The sequence below is a fragment of the Brassica napus genome, chromosome A8 (genome assembly GCF_020379485.1).
Source record: "Brassica napus cultivar Da-Ae chromosome A8, Da-Ae, whole genome shotgun sequence".
NCBI classification, from domain to species: Eukaryota; Viridiplantae; Streptophyta; class Magnoliopsida; order Brassicales; family Brassicaceae; genus Brassica; species Brassica napus.
In genome coordinates, this window is record NC_063441.1 from 7711095 (window position 1) to 7737252 (window position 26158).

The following is a 26158-nucleotide window of genomic DNA, read 5'->3' on the forward strand; positions in this document are numbered from 1 at the left end:
TCTTCTCCAAAAGCAAAAATTTAAATTCAAATTCAAAACTATTTATATTTTATAATATGGTCCTTATATTTGTCATAACTAATTTGAATTCATAAAACTTTTGTAAATAACTAGCACATATATAAACATATTGCAACAATATTAATTAATAAAATATTTTACTAAAATATAAAAATTTAAATAAAATAACTTAATTAATATTAAACTTCAAACAAAATACCATATTATTTCATAAAATGATTTTCGTAATGCATATATAATCTAATAGTGCATCTCGAAGTAAAAATGGCTCTCCTCATTTTTACTTTGTAGATTACGAACTAAAAGTTGTTAAAATTTGATAATATTGATACTTGTAAATACATTAGATCGGAACAAGAAAGTAAAAGAGAAACATAAAATATTGCTAAAAGACTAATTTCCTTTCAATTATATTAATAGTCGTGAATATGTTCGATATGAACAAGAAAGAATTGTAAAAAAAAAACATCAAAAACAACAACAACAACCATTTTCAGTAACACAAAAAAATTTGGACAATATTTGAAAATTTTGAAGGTTCCGGATCAAACTTACTGACTATTAGTGTTGTTGTAATATTTAAATTTGTGTAATAGTTATGTCTTCATGTAATTTTTAAAAATCTTTTTGTTAAGTTTTGTTTTGTATATTATTATTGTCTAAATCTAGCTTAAAATATTTTAAATCTTCTTTTAAAGTTTTATTTAATTTTATGTGTAAAATTTAAAATCTGTAAAAAAAATTAAAATATTTATGAGATTTTTTTTTAAGAAATAAAACAATAAACGAGAAAATATTTATGAATCATAAAGGTGATGTGTGATTGTAGAGACCAAAATGCAAATAAAAATATGAAACTTTAAATTTGAATTTTAAACTTTAAATATAGAGTTTTACTTCTCAAAACTTCAAATCTGAAGTTTTGAAGTTTCTTTTTAAATAGCAAAAAACTTCATATTTGCAGTTGTAGAGTGTCTTTTGAAGATGCTCTAACTCTAGGGATATAAAGATATATTTAATTATTTTGATAAAACATTTAAATTTATTTTGTTCATTTTTATTTTCAGGTTTATATTTAGGGAAATTGCATCCTATAACCATAAAAAAAATACAAACCCACTATCTAACCAAAAACACTCTCTCTCTCCTTATTTCTCTTCCTATCTCTCTCTAACCTCTCAATAAAAATCTAATTACTCTTTTTTTTTGGTTATTTGGCAAATAAGCCCTTATATTTATGATAAAAAAAAAAGTTTTTTATTTCTAGGTAATTTTCTCAATAACAAATCGTGAAAATCTCGTCGTCATCCGAAATTGGACGAGTCAGTAACGACGTGTTTTGTTATTCATTAATTTTAATCGACTCTTGACCTGAAGAAAAAGCTTCGCAAGGAAGGGGAAGGTGAGAAACGAAACCTTGTTCGAAAATCCCCTTCCGTTCTCCGATGAAGCAGTGTAGTCTTGGAATTGATGGTTTACGAAGCTCTCTCTCCGCTTCCAAATCTGAACACGAAGATTCTATCTTCCGTGATTATACTTTAGACCTCTCCTTCTTGTCCTCCGATGATTCTCTCTCTCGCGATGTGGACACAACCACCAAAGGTAACTCAAAACTTCTTTAACTTCTTTTTTTTTTTGGATTAGCGGATAATTGGGTACCTTTTGTGTGTGTTGTTTGCAGCCTTGCTAAACCCCAATCCACTTGTCTCGAAATTGCCTGAGATGCTGATTGTGTCCTCCACCGTTGCTGGCGATGGCGAGCTGGAACTGTCATGTGCCAACGCAGCTGAACATTCTTCTACAGACTCTGAAGAAGATACTCCTTGCTGGATAGGAATAAACTCTCGCGAGACTCCCGCCTCAGCTGGTGCCATTTGCAGGCGTTCTACTGATGATGATCTCAGTGGGTTTCGTAGATTGAATCCTTTGGCGCCACAGTTTATACCATCCAACTCTATCAAGGTTCTTGAGAAGGATGGTTTGAAGAAGTCTCTCTCTTCTGATTTCCCATCATCCTCAGCGGAATTCAACTTAGACGATGCTGCAAGCATCTTGGCTGATGAGAGTTTGGGTTTTGTATCTCAAGATGGAAATGAGTTCCAGCAATCTAAAAGGTTGGATCCTTCGGCTCCTGTGTTTGTTCCCTCAAATGCAAAACTAACTCCTTCAGCTTTTGAGACAAATGCACATTCAACTACTTATTCAGATAATAAGTTGCTAGGGAAGGTCAAGATTGATACACCTTCGCGAGAAGCTGCTCCTATTCATATATCAGGTTCATATAACAAGTCTCGTGGTCAGAGGAGACTGAATCCATTGGCTCCTCAGTTCTCTCTTCCTGATACCAAACCGAAAGCATATAGCTATGGAAGTTCTTCATTTAAATCTCCAACAGCTGACACTAACTTTGGGTCTACAAAGTGGTATGCGGTGGAGCCAAACACTACCCTTTCAGTGAACGGTAATCAAGATTTTCCATTTCACGTGGTGGAAACTGCAGCGGGTTCGTCTTCAAGGAATGCGAAAGCTTCATCTGGTGGCTCATCTCCAAAGATGGATGTGATGAAACTACTTACAACGATTCATGGACTATCAGAGTTACTAACACTTGCACATGGTTCAGAATCTTCAGATTCACCGGAAGAGCTTCATCTCATTAACAGTACTGTACAGAATCTCAACATGTACATCCAAAATGGCATTCAGGAACGAAGCGTTGTACAACACAATTCATATGATCTACAGCTTTTATCTAACAAGAGTAAGGTATCTTGTTCCACCTCTTGGCTCTTGTAGATTTTTTTTACATAAATGATATTGTGTTAAATGTGTCACCATGATTCAAAATCCTCTGTGGTATTAGCTATCGATTAGAGACCTTCAGCTTCCGAGCACAAACAATATGACCGTCGACCTTGGTGTTAGAAGGAAGGAGAAATACTCTGTGGTCTCAGGGGAGACGTTTCCAGATTCTGGTTTGTATCAATATGGTGTGACCAAAGATGAGGGGTTTGGTCAGGTATGGCTTTTTTTTTTTTCCTCTGCATACTTGAGATGTGTGATTTAGTGTTTATCAGGAGGTAGATCTTTGGTTCTGATTAACATGCAGGTTGGGGCTAAAAGTGGTTACCAGCAGAATCATCAAGGCGAGGAGCAGATTAACCCGCAGTCACTGTTCTATAAAAGCTTATGGCTAAAGGCTGAAGCAGAGAGGTGTTTGATGGTATACGAGACTTCTCTTTCGAATCCTGGTTCTTGAGGTGTATTAGAAAGGTGACATCAAATCATCCCATATTACCTCATCATTTGACATTTTATTGAGGATGAAGTTTAATGCAATTTTACATGTGGTAAGGCTTGCACAAGAGGTCCTTTTGTTCATTTGCTTTCGATTTTGCAGGTTCGCATGTAAAATTTCGGAGAACAGGGCTGACATGTGTTGTGACCAAACGTGCAGAAGGATGAAGTTGGTGCTCTCTTTTTTTTTTTTTTTTTTTTTTCATTCAATTGTCATGCTCGAGAGAATGAGTTTAGTTATAATCTCAGTACTTTACTTGCATAATCCTTACTGATCAAAACTTGTCTTTCTTTTTGCCAGAATCTGGGTGCTGTTTGGTCGTGGAGCCTTTTGATTGCTGAAGATTTTAATGTTTTCTTGTTATGTGGTCCTGATCTTGAATTATCAGATGTATAAACAAGCGATTTGTAACTTTTCTCTTAACTATGTCATAACGCTCTTTTGTAATATAGTGCTTTTTTTCTTACGAACTTGGAATTGAGTCACGTAAGTCTTGGATTTTTCCATAGTATGGAAAGAGAATGACCCTAAGTAAGAAATAAGTAGTGTTCCAAGAAAGTGGTTAGCTAAAATGTGGCAGGAAAAGAAACAATGAAACAAAGGCAAAAGAAGAAATGGCTATGCAACGTGAGTTCCGCAATGGCTGAAACAATATCTCCATCACTTTGCCTTTAGAGCCTTCACGGCTTTGACCTTACAGACACCTGCTTGGGTCATCACAAGCCACAAGGTCAATGTCTCTTATTTCTTGTGGACAACAAGTGGTGACTTCAGAAACATCACTATGGATCATGGTTGCCGTGTTATGCAGCTTGAGTTTGTAGCTGAGAGCTCAGATCATGATTCTTGCCTCATTCCAAATATGACACAAGTCCCGGAATTGGGACTATTGTAAACGTCTGGCTTCGGTATGACGAGTAACACTTGAGGGATGCAATATTCTCCAGAATCAAAAAGTTTTTCATTTACCAGGAAGATTGAGAAATGAGAGTTTATGGTTAGAAAGTTTTACATTCTTGATAAGAATCTTCTAAATGGTGAGGCAGGTTTCATGCCAAACTTCAAACTTCATAACAGCTTTGCGACTTTTTTCTTCTCACTTCTATTTTTCTTAGAATTCTCATTTCCTACTCCTACATGGCCTAAAACATAAAAGAACTAACCTCAAGAACATAAAAGTTCATCTTTCAAGAATGTGTAAACAAAGAAATGCAAAGTTGACATCACTATATCCAACTGAACAATACTATCAAAGTTTTATACAAAAGTCAAACACAGAAAATTCACATGTAAGAAGAAACATAATAGCACAAAAGTTGTAACTCAAGCTTGACATTTTCCAGACGAGTAAAGCCTGAGAAAATGTGATCAAAGCCTAGTCATAGCCAATAGTCTTATTTTAAAAATCCCATTGGGCCTCACTCCACAAATATTGATGTTTGTTTCCTCTCCAAGACGATGATGCTCATTGACTCTGCCTGGCTCTCTGATTGTCTCTGCCTTAGCTACTTGTCTTATCAAAATCCCTCCCAGGAGAATATTTAAACCGACTGTCTCTTTTTATGGTCAGAATTGTCAAATTAGAAGCTATTACGTCTTCTTTATAGTCAAAAAGAAATGATGCATTCATAATTTTAAGCTATCACGTCTTCTTTATAGTCAAAAAGAAATGATGAATTCTCAAAAGACACTTCTTGGTTCAGTTTCAAGAATCAAAGGAATCGCAAAATGGAAGAAGAAAACCTTTCTTTGTACGCCATGATCCTATCAAGCTCCTCTGTTCTTCCTATGATTCTGAAGACAGCAATAGATCTTGGCCTCTTCGACATCCTATCCGAATCTGGCCCTTCTTCTCCCCTCTCGGCTTCTCAGATCATGTCTCTCTTGTCCACTCAAACACAAACACACCACGATTCAACTTTACTCAATCGGATTCTTCGATGTTTAGCGAGCTATTCCATACTCACGTGCTCTGTTTCCACTGACCAAGGTGCCCCACGTGAGGTCTACCGCTTAGCTCCTGTTGCCAAGTACTTCACCAAGAACCGAGACGGAGGTGGCTCGTTGGCTCCGTTGGTTAATCTGTTTCAGGACAAGGTCGTGACTGACATCTGGTAAATTCACTGACAACATCCTAAACTCTTTTTGTCTGAAACATGATGCAGCACTCTTTCTTGTAGGTAATCTAATTAATTATGAATTTATTTAAGGTACGACCTTAAAGACTCTGTTCGTGAAGGAGGACTTCCATTCAACAAGGCTCATGGTTCAAGTGCAGCCGAGTTGGTAGGCAGAGATTCTAGATTCAGAGAAGTGTTCCAAAGCTCCATGAAAGGTTTCAATGAAGTTTTCATGGACGAAGTTGTGAATAAGTACAAGGGCTTTGATGGTGTGAATTCGCTGGTGGATGTTGGTGGTGGAGATGGCTCTATTCTCCGTAAAATAATCTCCAAGCATCCTCACATCCTCAAAGCTATTAACTTTGATTTGTCCTCTGTTATCAAAAACACTTCATCAGCTTCTCCAGGTATGCATAAAATACAAGTTCTTGCAAAACTTCTGTTGTTTTGTGATAATGATTTCAAAAGATTCTTGATTTTGTGTATTGTAGGCATTGAGAATGTTGCTGGGGACATGTTTACAAGCATTCCTAAAGGAGAAGCCATTTTCATGAAGGTTAGTTTATTTGAGAGTTTCATTAACTCGTGAGGCTTAACAGAAAATCTAACAATGGGTTTCTTGTGTGACTTGTTACAACTACAAATGTGGATGCTCCATAGCTGGGACGATGAGCATTGCGTGAAGATACTCAGCAACTGTTATCAGTCGTTACCGTCAACTGGTAAGGTGATTGTGATCGATATGGTTATCCCGGATTTTCCAGGAGGTACACTCTTGGACAGAAGCTTGTTCCAGTTTGAGATGTTCATGATGAGCATGAACCCATCTGGGAAAGAAAGAACGAAGAAAGAATTCGAGGTCTTAGCTCGCCTCGCTGGATTTTCTAGTGTCCAAGTTCCATTTACATCTCTCTGTTTCTCTGTTGTGGAATTCTACAAGAGTTTGTGATATGTACTTGTACAAAATAAATTGAAGAAGAAAAGGTTCACATCCCCAGACACTATTATTTACGATGATTTATCTATTTGTCATCAACACATTCATTCTCACCAAAAAAATGATATGACTAAAACAAATATGACATGGTATCAACCTTGTCAAATTTCCTTATGAAAATACATTTACGATTTTTTTAGAAATATTAATAAATTAAAAATATAAAATAATAATGTCAAAATGTAAAGTAAATTTTTTTAAATATTATATTTAAACTTATTATTTTTGCGCTTTGCGCAGGAAAACTCCTAATTTTATTAGAAAAAACTGTAAGCTCAAGATGTAAACGATGTTTCGTGTGAGTTACACAGCCCACGGCCTGTGTTACACATGGTGTATAAAACAAGTGGAAGCTGTTAGTCGAAGATAATGATCTAAGATTCTAGGAGGTTTGGCCAGGTGGCAAACAAGAAGATTTGGAAAGATTTATGTCTATCACAATATATATTAGTTAGTTGTAGTATATATGTGGGATCGAGCATTTCAAATAACTCACCGGTTTTGGGAATTTCATATCGAGTTCTAGAGAGTGTTCTGAACTGCGATCATTTGATAACAAGTGGTGAGAACATCTCGAGCACTGTGCTTTGGGTAGATTAAGAATTGTTATGTCTCTAGTCAAGTGTGACGTTGAGTAAATCAGATTAAACAGATTTAAGAAGATTGTTTAAGTGATTCTTAATATACAAGTTGCTTTTACTTAGTATTGCTATTGTTCTATCTATTATTGGTATCCATCAAAACTTTCATTTGGTATCAGAGAAGCTCTCCTCTATAGACCGCCTAGTCTACTTACAGGTTGAAATCATGTGGTAATCATGGAAACCAAGAAAAGAATCGTAGCATTACAAAAACCGGTCATGCTGGACGAGGGGAAACTTTGGACACTGGAAAACGAGGATACGTCACATCATCAGAGGCATAGATGATGATGCTTGGACTGCTGTACATCAAGGATGTACCACTCCTACTATGGTTATGGAAGACAAGACTATCGTTCCTAAACCTAAGGAAAGGTAGACTGACTCTGACAAAGCTGTCTCAAAGATCAATTCCAAAGCTCTCACCACCATATTTTCCATTGTTGATTTTGATCAGTTTAAGATTATACAAGGCTGTGAATCTGCAAAGGCGGCATGGGATACTCTTATCACTCACTTTGAAGGTAACACAAGTGTGAAAAAGACAAGAATAGATTACCTTGCTTCAAAATTTGAGAACTTGCGCATGGAAAATGACGAATCCATTGGAAGATTCATATCTAAGATAAGTTCAATTGCCAACGAAGCCTCGGTTCTTGGAAAGAAGTATAATTAGAAAAAATTTGTTAAGAAACTGTTTTGATGCTTGCACTCAAGATTTGAAGCGTATAAAGCTATTCTCAAGATTGATGTGAATACTCATGAGATGAAGTTCAACCAACTGGCTGGTATTCTGAAAGTGCATGATATTGAACGTGTTGAAGAACTCCATAAAGGACAGAAAGGTGTAGCATTCACTGCGGAAACAAAAGAAGAAGATCGAGTGAAACATATCAAGGAAAATATGAGTCTCATGGCTAGAAACTTCAACAAGATGATCAATATGTTTTGTAGTTTTGACGGGAAGACATGATTTTACGGTTTTGGTGAAAAATGATTTTATAGTTTCGTGAAAAACACGATTTGCGATTTTTACCGGAAAACTCAATTTTACGGTTTCATTAGAAAAATATGAAGTTTCAGTTTAAAAATAATATACAACAATTACAATAACTTATTTAATTAATTTTATATTTGTATTGAATTTTTTTGGTTCTTTAGATTTTGAGATGCAAATGTTGCGTCCAAACTATACATATTTTAATATCTCAAATATTAAATATTGTAGATTTTGCATCCAAATGCAACGTCTAAATGTTGATGTAATAATGTCCAAACGAATAACATCTGAATATATGTATCAATATGTAGCATCTAAATATTTGTATCAATATGTAGCATCTGGATACATCTGGATATAAAAGATCTGGATACAGTCATGACCTTGCTAATTTTCATGAGACTATTGCTCACCCCTGCACATAACCAGCATTCATGCGTTTCAATTTTGATAACATTACCTAGATATTATTTGTAAAGTAATTTGCATGTGTCATCACCACATTCAATTTCAACAAAAAATATAACATATCTTTCAAAAATGTGACATGACACTAATCTTATTGTGACATGTATAGTTTTACTTATAAAGATTTATATTCTTTTGTAGAGTATTTTTTTTAATATGGTAATGACTATAAATTCATATATTATAATTAATGTAAACTTTTATAAAAACATTTATTTTTGGAAAGACTATTAAAATACATTAATAACTAATAACTCATAAAATATTAATTTGACATATATATATAACATTAATAAAATAAGCTAAATATACTTACGAATATATTTTTTTACATCAACATATATATCATATTCTGTATACATATAAACATTTTACCCAAATTAATTGGAAGTGTGAATCAAAAATATACGAAACTAGAGTAAAATAGTTAAATAATATTTTTGATAATCAAATGTTTAAAAATTTATTTATCGGTTCATTAGGTTTATTAAAAGGTAATTTTTCTCAGTTTAACATATGTCTACTAGAACAAACAAAAATCCATTTTTTGAGAATATATATATATACATAACTGGGTGATAAAAGAAATATTTAAAATAAATAATCATTAAATATAATATAATATAGTTAATAGTTTTGTTTTCATAAAATATAATTAACATTATTAAAATTTAAATAAAACAAAACTGAATTAGTAAAACCAAAACAAAAGAAATAAGAATACAAAAATATGTATATGATTTTTTTTTTTAAATTTTTGAAGTTAAAATATAAAAATAATAATGTTCAAATGCACATTAATTTTTTGGAAAAGTAAAAAAAAAATACAATATTTTAAAAATTTTTTTTTTTGCGAAACGGGGTAGAAAACACCTAGTATACAGAAAACACATGTTGCAAACCAAGACATTAGACATCTTTATATGTATCTCGCTTAAATGTCTACTTGGAAATTACATTTAGAAACGAGCAAGGCATTATCAAAACATAAACTATTCTGCAGGCTTTTACAACAAAACTGCTTGCTTTTTGGGTTCAAGAACCGGAGGGTCAATGTCGATCCCCATGTTAGCTGCAGTTCCTGCAATGATTCTCATAGCAGACTCAATGGTCGTGCAGTTCAGATCGGGCAGCTTCTCGGCTGCAATTGTGCGCAGCTGGTCTATTGTAATTGTCCCAACTTTATCTTGCTTTGGATCTTTGGATCCCTTTTCAACACCTATTTCCATGATTCAACAAATTTCAAACATCACAAAATTCATACGATATAAATGATTTTATTGCCAAATGATCTGGAACAAGGCTATCAAATTAAAATCCATAGCTGAGAAGGAGCACAAATTCTAGCAAAAACTAAGCAAGATAAGATTCACGAAAGCGCCTAAGATGGTCAAATGGAAATTCATTGATCATGGCACCCATTCAGGTTCGAGAAAAGAATACCTGCAGCCTTAAGCAATAAAATCGAAGCAGGCGGGGTCCTCAGGATAAGAGAGAAGCTCTTATCCTGCAACCATACCATATAAACAATCTCATAAAGCTTATCACTATTTAAATTGCGCTCCTATCACAAGGTGAAAATTGAAAAAACCCAAACTTCTCTAGCTTAATAGAACCGGAAATGAAGATACTAACCAGCGTTACCAGCAACTATATTAGACTCACATCGAAGACAGTGATTTCTACGGGAATGATATAACCAGCTTTATCAGCGGTTCTAGCATTGTAATCCTTGCAGAAAGCCATAATGATGACTCCCTGAGGCGCCGGAGTTGCTTTCCCGGCCTCTAGAGCCATCTTTATAAGCGAACATTCTTTTGTAAGACAATCGAGCGCGAAAGATACGATTTTAAGCAAATCTCAGGGCAGCGAGAGGACTGTACCTTATTGACAAACAGAATGTAATATGAAATATCTTCATTAAAGTTAAAATGAGTACAAGGAGGAGTATTTATACTCAAATACATTAGACTGCTCTACACTAATATCTACTCTATACAAGTATGTGTATGCATATAATATACAGTATGTAATAGTCCCCCTCAAGATGGCGTTAGAATGTTAAGAAAACCCATCTTGGACATGAAATTGTGAAACAATGCAGGGTATAAAGCTTTCGTGAACGGATCAGCCAGTTGATTATCCGTCCGAACGTGTAGCGTTTTCAACAGTCCACGAACTAGCTTCTCTCGTATAGAGTGACAGTCTTGCTCTATGTGTTTCGTCCGTTCGTGAAAAACGGGGTTCTTGGCGATATGTAGAGCTGCAGTACTATCACAATAGAGAACAGGTTCAGAAGGCTCAGCAACTTGTAAGTCATTTACCATCCGGGAGAGCCATATCAGTTCCTTAGATGTAAATGCCATCGCCCTGTACTCTGCTTCTGCAGAAGAGTGAGACACCACATCCTGTTTCATGGATTTCCAAGAGATCAATGAGTTCCCAACAAAGATACAAAAGCCAGAGATGGAACGTCTTGTATCTGGACACTGAGACCAATCTGCATCACAAAATGCTTTAATGTGAAAATCATCATCAACCGGATAGAATAAGCCTTGACCAATGGTTCCTTTGAGGTAGTGTAGTATCTTGTTAGCTGCCTTCAGATGAGGAACACGAGGCGCTGAAGAATACTGACATAGTTTGTGAACCGCAAAGCAAATATCCGGTCGAGTAATTGTGAGATAAAGGAGTCTCCCAATCATTCTTCTATATGATTCAGCATTAGGAATAAGATCTCCATCTTCAGCTGCAAGTTTAATACTCGGATCCATAGGCACGGAGGAAGGTTTACAGTCAAGTAGACCTGCATCAGTAAGCAATTCCAACACGTACTTATGTTGACAGAGAGATATACCAGAGTTAGAACGGGCAATCTCAATACCAAGGAAGAAGCGAGGTTGACCGAGATCACGCAGCTTGAAGCTTCGTTCTAACTGACTGATAAAAGAAGTGATAGCCTCTTGATGATCACTGGCGATTAGTATATCGTCAACATATACTAACACCATAAGAAACCATTTCTCAGAATGAGACCAGAAGAGAGTGTGATCACCATTGACTTTCTCAAATCCCATATCCATAAGAGTGCCAGAGAACTTCAGAAACCACTGTCTTGAAGCTTGTTTCAAGCCATAGATAGACTTTCGAAGACGTAAAACTGCATTTGGTGGAAGATTGTCCCCCTGTCTCTCAGCATATCCAGGAGGTATATCCATATAGATTTCTTCTGCGAGGTCACCATTAAGAAAAGCATTGGAGATGTCCAGTTGATGAAGAAACCATTTCTTCTTTGCAGCTAAAGCAAGTAAGAGTTTCACCGTGACCATCTTAGCTACGGGAGAAAAGGTATCGACAAAATCCACACCCTCTTTTTGAGTGTACCCCTTAGCCACCAAACGGCTTTTGTGGCGATCCAATGTGCCATCAGCATTCAGCTTTACCTTATGAAGCCATCTACATCCAATTGTCTCCTTTCCCTCAGGTAGAGAACAGACATCCCAAGTACCAAGGCGTTCTAAAGAAACAAATTCATCGTCCACTGCAGCACACCACTCTTTAGACTTCTTCACTTCATTGAAAGTTTTAGGAGTAGTGATGTTGACAGTAGAATTAATAAAAGCAAAATGATTTGAGGAAAGTTTATCATAGGAGAGAAAAGCAGAAATGGGATAAAGAGAATGAGATGAATTACAAAGATAGTCTTGCAAATGAACAGGATGTTTGCGAATGCGAGAAGATGTAGTTGCAGAAGGCAAACCTACATCAGAAGCTGAAGAGGCAGGAGCCGATGATTCACCAGACGATGATGGTACAGAAGGTACACTATCATCAGGCATAGCAAGACATGGAAAGAAAGCTTTTGCTGTATCGGAAAGAGAGGAAGCAGCAAAAGGGAAGATGTTTTCATGAAATATGACATGCTGTGAAATGGAAATACTGTGAGTTTCAAGATCAAGGACTCTATACCCTTTGTAACCCGTGGGATATCCAAGAAAAACACATGTTTTAGCTCTAGGAGCAAACTTAGTTCTACCCTGGGTGGAGGTACTTTTGTAACATAGACATCCAAAGCTTTTAAGATTGTGGTAATCTGGTAACTTGTTCATGAGAATTTGAAATGGTGATTTATTACCTGAAACCGGTGTGGGAATCCTATTGATAAGAAAGACCGCTGTAGAAATACACTAAACCCAGTACTCAAGAGGAACATTAGATTGAAACAAAAGAGACCTAGCAACATTAAGGATGTGCTGATGTTTTCTCTCTACTACTGAGTTCTGTTGGGGAGTTTCAGGGCAGGAGTGAAAAGAAAGGATTCCTTTTGAACGGTATAGGTTGGTAAAGGATAACTCAGGAGCATTATCAGACCTAACTGCTTTAATCTTTTTATTAAATTGGGTTTCAATCATAGTGATGAATGCAGGAAACACAGTTAAAACATCAGACTTAGTTTTCATCAAATAAATCCAAGTTGCTCGACTATGATCATCTACTATGGTTAACAAATATCTATTTCCTTCATGAGTTATAACAGAGAATGGACCCCAAACATCAATGTGAAGCATGTCAAAAGTATTCTCACTAATGTGATTATCAGATGGAAAAGAGAGACGTTTTTGTTTAGCTTTAGGACATATATCACAATGAAAAAGTTCAGGTTTCTTTGTTTTATTCAATGATAAGGTTTCATACAATGTATCAATCTTAGCCATAGAAGGATGACCTAAACGATTATGCCATGTGTGATGATTAACAGTTGAAGAGCAAACTACACTGTTCTGATTATCGAGAAAAGCAGGAATGAGAGAACCTGAATCAAGAACATAGAGATTGCAAATTTGTCTACCCTTGCCAATCATCAACTCCCGTGTAAGATCCTGTATAAAGCAATCAGATGCAGTGAAACCAACCATAGATTCAGTATCCTTAGTCAAAGAACTAACACTTAACAGATTAAAACGAAACTGAGGAATGTATAAAACGTTTTTCAGTGTTATGTTATCAATAAGAGTAATAGGACCTATGCCTATAATGCTCACTGAGTTTCCAGTAGGTAGGGTAACAAAAGTGTTTAGTAAGGGTTTAAGGGAAGTGAAAAGAGACTTGTTATGACTAACATGGTGAGTAGCACCTGAATCTATAACCCAAGACTCACTTGAAACTACAGTATTTCCCGAAGAAAGAGCTGAAGGCATGCCAATAAGAGAGAAAGTATATAGTGGAAGGAAAGTACCATTCGCTTTGCAAGCTTTTGGTACAGCTAAAGGCGAAGGAAGAAGTCCGTCTTGTGATGATGTGCTGCCCTGACCGTGAAGTTGAGAACTGAAGTACGCAATGAACTGGTGCATCTGTTCTGGCGTGAGAGAAGAAGACCCTGGTGAAGCTATAACCTCTGGCTGATCAGTCTGCGTGAGTACTGCATTAGCTGTTACTTGAGAGTTCTGAGACTGAGGCTTCTTAGTAAAGAACTTCCCTTTAGGTTTGAATCCTGGAGGAAACCCATGTAACTTGTAGCAACGATCGATTATGTGACCATAACCACCACAGTGAGTGCAGACTGAACGATTCTTGCCATAGTTAGGATTAGAAGAAACTTGGAGAGTGACTGTATCAGCTTCAGTGTGAAAAGAGTTCCTTGCAGAGCGTTGACTATCTTCTTGATCGAGAATGTTATACACTTCAGAGAGAGAAGGTAAGGTTTTCTTCATGAGGATCTGACTGCGGATATGATCATAGCTATCATTGAGTCCCATGAGAAAATCTATGACTCTGTTGTTCTCATTTTGAGCAAGAAGACCTTCAACAGTGCGAGCTGGAACATGAAGGCTATTGAGTTCTTCCCACAATGACTGAGTCTGAGTGTGATAAGAAGAAAGATCCATGCTGCCTTGCCTGAGTGAATGAAGTTGATGTCGAAGCTTGTACAGTCTTGGAAGATTCGATTTGTGGAACCGAGTGTGTAGATCCTTCCATATATCCGCAGCTGCTCTGAAATAGAGAATACTAGTGTATATCTTCTTAGATACACTGTTGAGCAACCAGGACTTCACCATACTGTTGCAACGACACCAAATCTTATAGTATGGATCAGTTTCAGCAGGCATCACAATAGATCCATCTGATATCTTGCATATTTACATTGTTTTATCCATTCATTCATAAACATTTTCATCATATAGATTAGGATTTAGACATGTTTAGGTTGCATTTTGCATACATATGTCTCTATCAGGTATTTGAGTACCACATGGAGTTTCTGGAGACATTTGGATGCATTTGGAGCTTAAAGGACGTGAAACAGGTGATCATTGGACGAGCAGAGCATGGGAGCGAGGTTCCGCAGCGACGTCATGAGGTCGCTCCAGAGCACCTCTCAGAGCGACCTAGCTAGAGCGACCCCGTGCAGTCGCTCGCATCTCACACCCCTCTCGGAGCGACCTCCCAAAGCGACACCCCGAGGTCGCTCGCGTCTCTATGGCAAGACGACAAGAAGCGAAGCCCGGAGCGACCTCTCAGAGCGACCTACCAAGGTCGCTCCCGATCCAGAGCGACCCGTTGGAGCGACACACCAAAGTCGCTCGCGACCTCTCGCCTGGAGACACCAAAAATCGGCCCTGGAGCGACTTCCCGGAGCGACACCTGCAAGTCGCTCCGCGTTATTTTGCTGCCGAAAATCATGATTTCTTAAGGACCTTTTTGCAATTTATTTTGGACGTTTTGCACTTGGAAAAACCTATGTTTTAAACATCTTTTGTAGCCACCAGAGGCAGATTATCTTTTATCTTTGATCTATTGAGAAAGACACAAGAACTCTCTTGAGAAGTTCATCTCTTGGGTTTTGATTTGTTATGTTCTTGTGTTCTTGTTGATTTCTTATCTATTTCTCTACATGATTAATCTGAAATCCAATATGGGTTTAAGAGGAATCATGGAGATTAGTGAGTAATCACCTTTTGAATTCATGGGTTAGGGAGATTAAGGGTGATTAGGTTAGAGCTAGGATGTTTTAGTGTAGATCATTCATATTTCCTTGCTAGTAGAGTAATCATAATGCATCTTCTGAGTTGGCCACTCAGTTGTTGATCTTTAGGCATTTCTCACCCGAAAGGTGTTCGATGAAATGCCCGAGACAACTCTCCTAGGCTTTTAGTATACTTTGCCAAAGACATTTGTTGTTAAAGATGCTAAGATAGCTAATAGACTTGTTAGTAATGATTGCTTTCATATTATTCAACCAAAGACATTTGATGTTTGAGATATGTTAGCAAATGAGCATTCATCTAGACATAGAGCTTGCTTAGAATTGTGTCTAGGCTTAAGGTTGATAGTTTGATTGATCATTTGCCATCCTTAGTTCGATACTTGATCACCCAAGGTCTAATCCCTATACCCATGAGTTCTCTTTTCCTTTAGTCAAGAAAGTATCATTCTGTTATTGCTTTCTAGTTTTAGTCATAGTTTAAAACCCTTCTAAATCATTGGTTGCACTTAGATTAAGTGAGTACTTGCATTCTCAGTGCTTTGATATCCCTCAGAACTGGTTCGACAATCATTTATACTACAACATTTGTCTTAGGAGCCTTGAAAACTCCTAACATCAAATTGGCGCCGTTGCCAAATTCTGAGTAGATTTGAACATTGAGATTTAGTCACTTGCTTGAGACTAAGTCATTTTTATTTTCTTTTGTTACTGATTCTCTTTCTTCACCTCCCTTTAATCTACAGGTGTATGAACTTGAGGAGCAGGGGTCCATCAAACCTAGTTCCAATAGCTGCAGACATCAGAGCTTTAGAGAGAGAGTGTGCTAGAAATAGAAGAGAAGAAGAGCAACAGGCTCACTTGCAGAGATTGAGTACTGATATGGGAGACATACCTCAAAACCAACAGCGAGCAGCTCGACCCATTGGCACTTACGACCGCCCCAACATTCATGGTCATAGATTGGGAATCCGAGCACCCGCTGTGGCAGCCAACAACTTTGAGATCAAGTCAGGACTCCTCAACGTGATTGAGAACAACAAGTATCATGGCTTGGCTCTAGAGGATCCATTTGATCACTTGGACAGGTTCGACAGCTACTGTGGGTTGTCAAAAACCAATGGTGTGTCCGAAGATGCCTTAAAGCTCAAGCTATTCCCTTTCTCTTTGGGGGATAAGGCACGTCAGTGGGAGAAGTCTCTACCCAGCGACTCCATCACCACTTGGGATGACTGCAAGAAAGCATTCTTGGAGAAGTTCTTCTCTACTTCAAGAACTGCTAAGCTGAGAAACGAGATCTCCAGCTTTCAACAGAAGGGCTTGGAAGGCTTCAGTGAAGCCTGGGAGAGATTCAAGGGCTACCAAGCTCAATGCCCACACCATGGTTTCTCTAAGGAGAGCTTGCTGAGCACATTCTACCGTGGTGCTCTCCCTAAGTACAGAGCCAGACTGGATACAGCTAGTAATGGGTTCTTCTTGGGGAGAACTGAGGAGGATGCAGAGGAGCTGGTTGACAACATGGTAAAGAGTGATGCAGTCTACAGTGGAGACCACGACAGAAGCAGTAGAACTGAGGATAAGCAAACGAGGAAGGAGTTGAAAGCTCTACAGGATAAGATAGACATCCTCCTTGCTGATAAAGCTACCCAAGAGCAGCTGCACTTTGTCGGCAACCCAAGCCAAGAGACACCAGCTATTGTCCATGAAGTTGAGGGTTTGGAAGGTCAGGAAGAGCTGTGTTTCATCAACAACAATGGTAGCTGGTACAAGAAAGAACCCAACTTTCAGTACAACAACTACCAACAGAAGTCCTATTCCAACAACCAGCAGAGTGGTTATCAGCCTCGGAACAACCAGCAAGGCAGCTATCAGCCTCAGCAAAACCCCTCGTCTGGTTCCTCTGCTCCTCAAGAGAGCAGCACTGATACCTTACTGAAGCAAATCTTGGAGTCTCAGACTAGAAGTGAGAAGCAAGTTGGTTATGAGTTGAAGAACCTTCATTCCAAGATTGATGGGAGCTACAATGAGCTCAACAACAAATTCTCACACCTTGCTTCTACAGTCAGGAATTTAGAGAATCAATTTGCTTCCATGAACACTCACCAGAATCGCCAGCAAGGATCTCTACCTGGAAAGTCTGACCAAAATCCCAAGGAGGCCAAAGCTATCACCCTTAGGAGTGGTAAGCAGTTACCTCCTAGAACCCTCACCAAGGATGCTGAGAAATTAGGTGAGGGGGTTGCCATCAACATAGATGATGAAGTGGTGATTGTTGATGAGAAGATCAATGACGAGATCTTGGAGAAGATAGTGGAAGCCAAAGGTAAAGGAAAGGTTGGAGAGGAGAAGAAGACAGTAAAGGATGGTGAAGTTGTTACTCCAGCAAGTGAAAGTTCTTTTGTTCCTCCTCCCTATGAACCCAAACTTCCATTCCCTGGTAGATTCAAGAAGCAGCTGCTAGAGAAGTACAAGGCTCTGTTTGAGAAGCAAATGAGTGAAGCTCAGGTTGCAATGCCCATCATCGATGCTTTCATGTTGACTCCTCAATACAGCAAGTTCTTGAAAGATGCTGTAGCTGCAAAGAAGAAGGAGATGGAAGGCATGATGATTCTTACCCATGAGTGCAGTGCCATCATCCAGAGGCTTGATGTTCCAGAGAAGTTAGAGGATCCAGGAAGCTTCACACTACCTTGTGCTCTTGGACCTATGGTATTTGAGAAATGTCTCTGCGATTTGGGAGCTAGTGTCAGCTTGATGCCTTTGTCTGTTGCAAAGAAGCTTGGATTCACTCAGTACAAGAAGTGTAGACTCTCTCTGGTGTTAGCTGATCGTTCAGTGAAGTATCCTGTGGGCATCTTAGAGGACCTCCCTGTGAAGATTGGAAGGTATGAGATACCTACAGATTTTGTGGTGCTTGAGATGGGTGAGGAGGCTCAAGATCCATTGATTCTAGGAAGGCCATTCTTAGCTACAGCAGGAGCTATTGTTAATGTGAAGGAGGGCACGATTGATCTCCATTTGGGTAAAGAGAACATCCTCCACTTTGACATCAAGAGGAAAATGAGGAAACCAACTGTGTTCGGGCAAGCCTTCTACATTGAAGAGATGGACACCCCTGCTGATGAGCACCTTGAAGAGTTACCACCTGAGGACGACGAGGAGGGAGCATCTCCCTCTACTCATTCCCTATAGAAGGTAACCCACCACACTCCCTTGTATATACCATTTCATTTTTGCATATTAGTCTTCTTTTCGGTATCTCTCTCTCTACTTGACGACACAGAGACTGTGTCACTCAAGTTTGGGGGAGGTACCAAGTATTTGATCATGTTTGCTTTGATGTTGTTTCATTGAGTCATGCATGGCATACCTATTTGCATAGATAAAAAAAAAATCAATCATTTAGTTTGCATCATTTGCATTTTTAGGAGAGTCTAGAGCATATAGGTTGCATTCACTTGCATTGGGAGCAATGATTTGAATGCCTTGTAAAGAACACTACGTTGCACTTGACTAGCTTTTGCACCTCTCAAAAAGACTTGTATGTTTCGAGCCTTGAAAACTCTTCCTGAAACTTGTTGATTGTTGAAACTCAGTCTTTGAAGCCAACTACAACCTTATTTGAACTGAATGAACTTAATGCTTCTTGCTCATGGTCCCTTGTGTACTGAGTCATGGCTATACACACTGGAGTTGTCACATCTTTTATGCCAATCTTTTTGACAAACTCTAGTGGTAGACCACTCCCAAAACCTTTCCTTCCTTTTAAGCTTTCATTGTTTGATGAGTGAGACCTTCTTCGGAAAGTCTTACATGCGCATAATGTTGAGAGTATCGGGAACGACAATGCTTGATCTTCATTTTTGCTAGATTGGACACTCTTTTGTCTAGCTATAGGTGGGAGGGTGAGTGTTAAGATCATGATTTGGGAGAAATGAAAAATAAAAATGATAGACTCTTTGTGCTTAAGTGAATTGATTTTCTGGGATAAGTAGAGAACCTCTAGCTCTAGTTTCGAAAAGTCTTGGCCCCCAACCTAAAAAAAAAAAAAAAAAAAAAAAATCGAAAAAAAAAAAAAAGAAAAGAAAGAAAAGGGGGCTAGCAAAGTTGTTAGGAGCTAAGAAATGTTTTGAGGTTGTGAAAAATCCCTTGTAGATTTCAAAAAGAAAGAGTTAAAGTTCTTAAGATCTTTTGGTGAGAGATGTGAGTTGGGTTTGACATTTGGGAATGATTGTGTAATGTATGTTTGGGAAAAGGGTAGAACAATGGAGATTGAGCATTGTATGCATGAGTTGGTCCCTTTCTTAGATATATTATGTGCAATGTCAAGGCTACTTGTTTTGAGAGTAAACCACCTTAAAGATCATATGTTTTGAACCTCTTGAATCACTTGAATAAAAGCCTTCCCTTACCCAACCAAATGACTTGGACCAACTGACCATTTGCAAGAATTCACCTGATGTTTTGTGCTTAATGAATGTGAGAGTTGGTTGATTTGAATGTGTGGATGCTTGATGCTGAGTGTAAGAACAAAAAGAGTTAAGATAGGCCTAGAGAAGCTAGAGTGTAATAAGAGAGTGTGCTAGTTGTGTTTCTTTTGGCTATGTGCTCCCTCCTTCAACCTCTCTCCCTATGAGTTCTAGAAAGTTCACTTGTGGACAAGTAAAAGAACAAGTTTGGGGGAGTTGATATCTTGCATATTTACATTGTTTTATCCATTCATTCATAAACATTTTCATCATATAGATTAGGATTTAGACATGTTTAGGTTGCATTTTGCATACATATGTCTCTATCAGGTATTTGAGTACCACATGGAGTTTCTGGAGACATTTGGATGCATTTGGAGCTTAAAGGACGTGAAACAGGTGATCATTGGACGAGCAGAGCATGGGAGCGAGGTTCCGCAGCGACGTCATGAGGTCGCTCCAGAGCACCTCTCAGAGCGACCTAGCTAGAGCGACCCCGTGCAGTCGCTCGCATCTCACACCCCTCTCGGAGCGACCTCCCAAAGCGACACCCCGAGGTCGCTCGCGTCTCTATGGCAAGACGACAAGAAGCGAAGCCCGGAGCGACCTCTCAGAGCGACCTACCAAGGTCGCTCCCGATCCAGAGCGACCCGTTGGAGCGACACACCAAAGTCGCTCGCGACCTCTCGCCTGGAGACACCAAAAATCGGCCCTGGAGCGACTTCCCGGAGCGACACCTGCAAGTCGCTCCGCGTTATTTTGCTGCCGAAAATCATGATTTCTTAAGGACCTTTTTGCAATTTATTTTGGACGTTTTGCACTTGGAAAAACCTATGTTTTAAACATCTTTTGTAGCCACCAGAGGCAGATTATCTTTTATCTTTGATCTATTGAGAAAGACACAAGAACTCTCTTGAGAAGTTCATCTCTTGGGTTTTGATTGTTATGTTCTTGTGTTCTTGTTGATTTCTTATCTATTTCTCTACATGATTAATCTGAAATCCAATATGGGTTTAAGAGGAATCATGGAGATTAGTGAGTAATCACCTTTTGAATTCATGGGTTAGGGAGATTAAGGGTGATTAGGTTAGAGCTAGGATGTTTTAGTGTAGATCATTCATATTTCCTTGCTAGTAGAGTAATCATAATGCATCTTCTGAGTTGGCCACTCAGTTGTTGATCTTTAGGCATTTCTCACCCGAAAGGTGTTCGATGAAATGCCCGAGACAACTCTCCTAGGCTTTTAGTATACTTTGCCAAAGACATTTGTTGTTAAAGATGCTAAGATAGCTAATAGACTTGTTAGTAATGATTGCTTTCATATTATTCAACCAAAGACATTTGATGTTTGAGATATGTTAGCAAATGAGCATTCATCTAGACATAGAGCTTGCTTAGAATTGTGTCTAGGCTTAAGGTTGATAGTTTGATTGATCATTTGCCATCCTTAGTTCGATACTTGATCACCCAAGGTCTAATCCCTATACCCATGAGTTCTCTTTTCCTTTAGTCAAGAAAGTATCATTCTGTTATTGCTTTCTAGTTTTAGTCATAGTTTAAAACCCTTCTAAATCATTGGTTGCACTTAGATTAAGTGAGTACTTGCATTCTCAGTGCTTTGGTATCCCTCAGAACTGGTTCGACAATCATTTATACTACAACATTTGTCTTAGGAGCCTTGAAAACTCCTAACATCACCATCAATGAATCCAAGTTTATTCTTAGCTTCAAGGCTGGTAGTCATAGCAATAATCCAGATACCGTAGTTCGTTCCGTCTAATGCTTCAGATGCTAAAACTAATCCAGGATGATCAGAGCTATGCAGATAGTACGGACTATGAACGTTATCAGGAGAGTTGGATACCTCAAACGGTTTAGAGACGCGAATCGGAGTTGGATTGTCAAGATTCTAAGCGTTTCGAGGTTGATTTGAAGATCCAGACGCCTCGCGATTAGGTATAGACTGAGGAGATGCATCGCGACGAGTCGGAGTGAGATCTTCCGGAGTAGAGCTCCGATACTTTGAGTTACACTTTCGTTTCCCCATTCCGAGAGAGGATAGTTGAGAAACGAATCGAGATTAGATGAAGATCGATGACGATCGATGATGATGAAGAACGAAGCGGAAGACGATGGAAGATGATGAATGATGATGAAAGATGGTGATGATGAGCGGAAGCGAAGAGAGATCAGAGGTTGTTGAATGAATGAATGAAGATCGGAATCAACGACGATCGGAATCAATCAGCGATGATCGGAGAAGATCAACGACGATCGGAGAAGAGGATCGAAGATTGAGCTGAGCTCAGTCACTCTGATACCATATTGACAAACAGAATGTAATATGAAATATCTTCATTAAAGTTAAAATGAGTACAAGGAGGAGTATTTATACTCAAATACATTAGACTGCTCTACACTAATATCTACTCTATACAAGTATGTGTATGCATATAATATACAGTATGTAATATACCTTTCTTGGCTTTGCCTCCAGGTTTTGGCGGAGCCATGGCGATGACGGTGGGAAATCTCGGGGGTTGGGGAGAGATGTGCGAACTGTCTCTTTCCTAGAAATTGGACGGAGACATTTGCTTTGGAGGATAATTTCGTAGAAAGAGAGTATGAGAGCTTGGTGTTGGTATGGAGAGAAGAAGAAGTGGAGCTGCACAGAGTTGATAGAGAAGAAGACGCCATTGAATTCTCAGTTAATGAAAGTAGTGAAAGCAGAACGTTGAGTTCTCGGATTGGGAAAACATCCTATCCACTTTTGAATTGCACTATGTGTAAAGAATTGTTGTTGTGATTGGTAAATCAACTTTAAGAGCTCTTAAAACTTTCTAAAAAAAATAAGTCTTAAAAGTCAGACTTTCGACCCTAAGCGCCCCTAGAGAGACAAAGTGAGATCTAGCGTTCTCAGCTGATTTTCTCCCTTCTTGGCTGATTTTCTACTGAGCCAGACCAACAATTTGGAGTTATGGCTCATATGGAAAGTTGCAAGGATTAATCGTTTCTCTCTTTTTTTCTTCCTTGATTTCCAAGGTTTCAAATCCCAATAAAGTTCGGTTATGATTGGAAGCACTGCAAAGTTTACACCATGGTGGTTCTCATTTCAGGTGCATTTCACCTCTTTGAAGATCTTTTGAATCATGGAGGATTGAGGTCTATTACATTCATTTCACCTCTTTGAAGATCTTTCTCTCTTTTGTACTAGTGTAATTCTGCAGTATGTGAAATTATGCGTTTATGTATGAACAGTCTGGTCATGAACTTACTTCACTTATGATGGAATGAATGATTTAGTAAACTTTACCCAATCTGATTTTATTAGTTTAAAAGTTTTCAAAATCTCCTCAAGTCATTTTAATTATTTATGTTCGCTAATACACAACTTTTTCTTAAAACCTAAGGAAATATAGCTTTTTTTTTCTTAAGTTACAGTCCTTAGAATTCTTTTAAAGAGTGTTGGTGAGAATTGGATTTATAATGATTATTAAAAAAAATTCAAGTCTAGTGTTATTGGTTTATAGATTTTCATATTCCCATTCAAAATCTAGTGTTATTAGTTTGATGATTTTATAATTCTATACAAAATCATTTGTTATTTAAAAAGTTTATATTTTAATTATTCTACAAATCTATTAAAGTAAATGTTTTTGAGAGTTGTATTCTTAATTTTTGAACTCACAAAACTAGATTTTGAGAATACTATACATGTATCCCTTAGATTCTTAAAATTATTATATTACTTTATTTTCATAGATTTTCACAATATACAAAATTCTCTACAATTTTTCCTAATTTATTAATTACTCAACTTTTAAGATCAACAAACTCTGTAGAAATCTAAGTCTCACTAACAATTTTAAGAGTTTAAAGCCAACATTTGATACTTATTAACAAATATTGGAAGAAGAAACATGAATTCTTAAAGAAGAGCTAATCCATCCAAGCTTAGCCATCCACAGCGAGCTATTTCCACGGTAACCCATCTATGACAACATATCTATTCGACCGTTGGAAGCAAGAGAAACCATTTGAATTTGAATCAAAAGAGATGTTGGAGAGTTGTCACATCAGACTCATTTGTTTAGATTACTTTTCTGTACAATCTCTCTATATATACGCAGCTGTAGACTACAATAAAAGATTAATGGAATAAGATTCTCCTTCTTTACTCTCTCTCTCTTAAAAACAACTTCCTATACTCTCTCTCTCTCTCTCTCTCTCTCTCTCTCTCTCTCTCTCTCTCTCTCTCTCTCTCTCTCTTTACTTTATGGATTCACAATTCTCTCTCTCTTGTTCTTGGGCTGTTCATTCTGGTTACATATTTACAACTCTCTATCTCTTCTAAGCTCATAAACACCTATTTTCTTCTGCAAAATCATTTCACTCACCTCAATTTTTCACTTACTTGGTTTACTTACTCAGTTCTCTTGAAGAACACTCTTTTATCCAGTGGATAATAAGTCTGATCTTGCAAGTTTTATTCATTTCTTTGGAAGTGCTCACCCTGTTTTGTCCATTTCAATTCATCTTAAGAGAGTACACTTAATTTCTTCTTGGTTTCTCTCTAATCCAATTTTCAAAATTCAAATTTCTACTCAGTTCACTCTTTTACCCGCTGGATAATAACAAATCGAAATGGAGAAGAACAAACGAGTGATCATTTCGGTTACCCTGAAGGGGGTAAACTACATTACTTGGTCACAATTGACCAAGATAGCCCTTGGAGGAAGAAGCCTATGGGAGAACATCACCTCAGGTACAGCACCAATAAAAATCACTCAAGGAGAAGATGGCAAGGAAATGGTAGTGGTAGATGAAGGAAAATGGAGTCAGGAAGACCTTATGGTGTTGTCTACCTTGCAAATATCACTTGTTACTCCAACTATGGAGTCCTACTCTCACTGTGAAACCGTAAAGGAGTTGTGGGATGTGGGAACCGAAATTCGCACTGTCGATTTCCGTTTAAATAAGGAAACTAGGAAAACCCTAATTTCCCAGAGGTCCCGGATCTCTGCGAGAGCCAACGACAAGTGATCGAATATATGCGGAAATCATGAAAAGATAACAAACGAGTTTAGAGAAAACAGTAGATCTTATTTTGAGTCCGCGTAAGAGCGTTGCAATCATTACAAGAGAATACAAAGGCTTTGGCCGCAGGGGCCGTCAGCGAGTTACCTAGTTCTAGCAACATAAAACCCTAATCCTAGTTGAGTCGCAGCTCGATAACAAAGGACGAAAAAGATATCTAAAAGGCTTAGATTGATTTCGGACTGAACCTTGTTAAAGGCTGCCTACGTACCCCTTTCGAGGATCAAGCCGAACGTAGTTCAATTGATAGAGCTGGACAAGAGATCGAACTGCCTGGGCGAGTTCGTCTAGTAATTGAGTGCCAGTCATAGAAACCGAACTTGTCGAGAATAAGCCTAAAGTTTCTAAGTGCAGAGAATTCCGAATCTAAAAAGTTCTCCCCCCCTTGCTCCTCGCCTAGGACTCCTTATATACTAGCTCCAAGGTCGGTTTACGCTTTTACCGATCTTCACAATTATCTGTGATATTCCATTTTTTCCGGTCATAGCATAAAAATGGAGATATTCCATTTTTTCCGATCTTCACAATTATCTTCAAAACTTCCGTATTTATCCGCGGAAACTTGACATTTATCCTTCCTTGTGGACCAAGCGTAACCCAGTCTGTGGTTTACGGGCTTTTGGTTAGGAAAATCATAGGATGGGCCTCGAGTCGTGTTTTAGGTCCCTTTGGGCCGTCTTCCGACTCGACACGTTTACTACGAGTTTTCCGCGGTTTCTAATCCGCGAAGTTTGATCGATGAATTAGAATGGCGGGAAACATGGACTGAGCTTGCTACGGTCTTCGGGAGATAGCATTCGAAGGTTTTGACGAGAATGCAAGAACTGGTGTCGTATTGACGTTCGGAAAGGTTCAATCGCTACACAGCGACCGAACTTTGGCTCGAGCCCGGTCGCTTCGTAGCGACCGAGCGGGACGATCGCTCGGTCGCTACGTAGCGACCGAGCGGGACGATCGCTTGGTCGCTACGTAGCGATCGATCGGGACGATCGCTCGGTCGCTACGTAGCGACCGAGCGGGACGATCGCTCGGTCGCTACGTAGCGACCGAGCGGGACGATCGCTC

General features: G+C 38.4%; 3 protein-coding genes and 1 non-coding gene across 5 annotated transcripts; 2 read left to right on the forward strand and 2 right to left on the reverse strand.

The window, feature by feature from the left end:
* The first annotated feature begins 1318 nt into the window (after positions 1–1318).
* Positions 1319–3785, forward strand: BNAA08G06710D. 2 transcript variants are annotated; one of them, XM_013859708.3, is made up of 6 exons: positions 1326–1623; positions 1703–2787; positions 2885–3040; positions 3131–3294; positions 3422–3487; positions 3620–3785. In XM_013859708.3, the coding sequence occupies exons 1-4, from the start codon at positions 1467–1469 to the stop codon at positions 3278–3280; spliced, it is 1548 nt and encodes a 515-aa protein (XP_013715162.1). In that variant the 5' UTR covers positions 1326–1466; the 3' UTR covers positions 3281–3294; positions 3422–3487; positions 3620–3785. The 2 variants fall into 2 exon arrangements, with proteins under 2 accessions (XP_013715163.1, XP_013715162.1); XM_013859709.3 differs by lacking the exons at positions 3422–3487; positions 3620–3785 and having other exon boundaries at positions 1319–1623; positions 1703–2782; positions 3131–3206.
* A 1116-nt stretch (positions 3786–4901) lies between these two features.
* LOC106418764 (caffeic acid 3-O-methyltransferase 1) lies at positions 4902–6475 on the forward strand. Its single transcript, XM_013859522.3, has 4 exons — positions 4902–5433; positions 5530–5846; positions 5931–5995; positions 6086–6475. The coding sequence occupies exons 1-4, from the start codon at positions 5048–5050 to the stop codon at positions 6386–6388; spliced, it is 1071 nt and encodes a 356-aa protein (XP_013714976.1). The 5' UTR covers positions 4902–5047; the 3' UTR covers positions 6389–6475.
* A 2962-nt stretch (positions 6476–9437) lies between these two features.
* LOC106418758 (50S ribosomal protein L11, chloroplastic-like) lies at positions 9438–10342 on the reverse strand. Its single transcript, XM_048737422.1, has 3 exons — positions 10211–10342; positions 9989–10109; positions 9438–9764 (listed from the first exon to the last, which is right to left on the reverse strand). Exons 1-3 carry the CDS (start codon positions 10340–10342, stop codon positions 9553–9555), a joined length of 465 nt encoding a protein of 154 aa, XP_048593379.1. The 3' UTR covers positions 9438–9552.
* Positions 10343–16808: 6466 nt separating this feature from the next.
* On the reverse strand, positions 16809–16915 carry LOC125577534. The gene has a single exon (XR_007315941.1). It is a non-coding gene; the product is annotated as a small nucleolar RNA R71 (small nucleolar RNA).
* Between the last annotated feature and the right edge of the window lie 9243 nt (positions 16916–26158).

Excerpts from the sequence above, each read along its gene's own strand:
- BNAA08G06710D (XM_013859708.3), top strand. The coding sequence starts at position 1,467 with ATGAAGCAGTGTAGTCTTGGAATTGATGGTTTACGAAGCTCTCTCTCC. Across the intron at positions 1,624-1,702 it reads TGTGGACACAACCACCAAAG|CCTTGCTAAACCCCAATCCA; the intron begins GTAACTCAAAAC and ends TGTTGTTTGCAG. Across the intron at positions 3,041-3,130 it reads AAGATGAGGGGTTTGGTCAG|GTTGGGGCTAAAAGTGGTTA; the intron begins GTATGGCTTTTT and ends ATTAACATGCAG.
- LOC106418758 (XM_048737422.1), bottom strand. The coding sequence starts at position 10,342 with ATGGCTCTAGAGGCCGGGAAAGCAACTCCGGCGCCTCAGGGAGTCATC. Across the intron at positions 10,110-10,210 it reads TAGAAATCACTGTCTTCGAT|GAGCGCAATTTAAATAGTGA; the intron begins GTGAGTCTAATA and ends ACCTTGTGATAG. Across the intron at positions 9,765-9,988 it reads TTTATTGCTTAAGGCTGCAG|GTGTTGAAAAGGGATCCAAA; the intron begins GTATTCTTTTCT and ends TCATGGAAATAG.
- LOC106418764 (XM_013859522.3), top strand. The coding sequence starts at position 5,048 with ATGGAAGAAGAAAACCTTTCTTTGTACGCCATGATCCTATCAAGCTCC. Across the intron at positions 5,434-5,529 it reads AAGGTCGTGACTGACATCTG|GTACGACCTTAAAGACTCTG; the intron begins GTAAATTCACTG and ends AATTTATTTAAG. Across the intron at positions 5,996-6,085 it reads GAGAAGCCATTTTCATGAAG|TGGATGCTCCATAGCTGGGA; the intron begins GTTAGTTTATTT and ends CAACTACAAATG.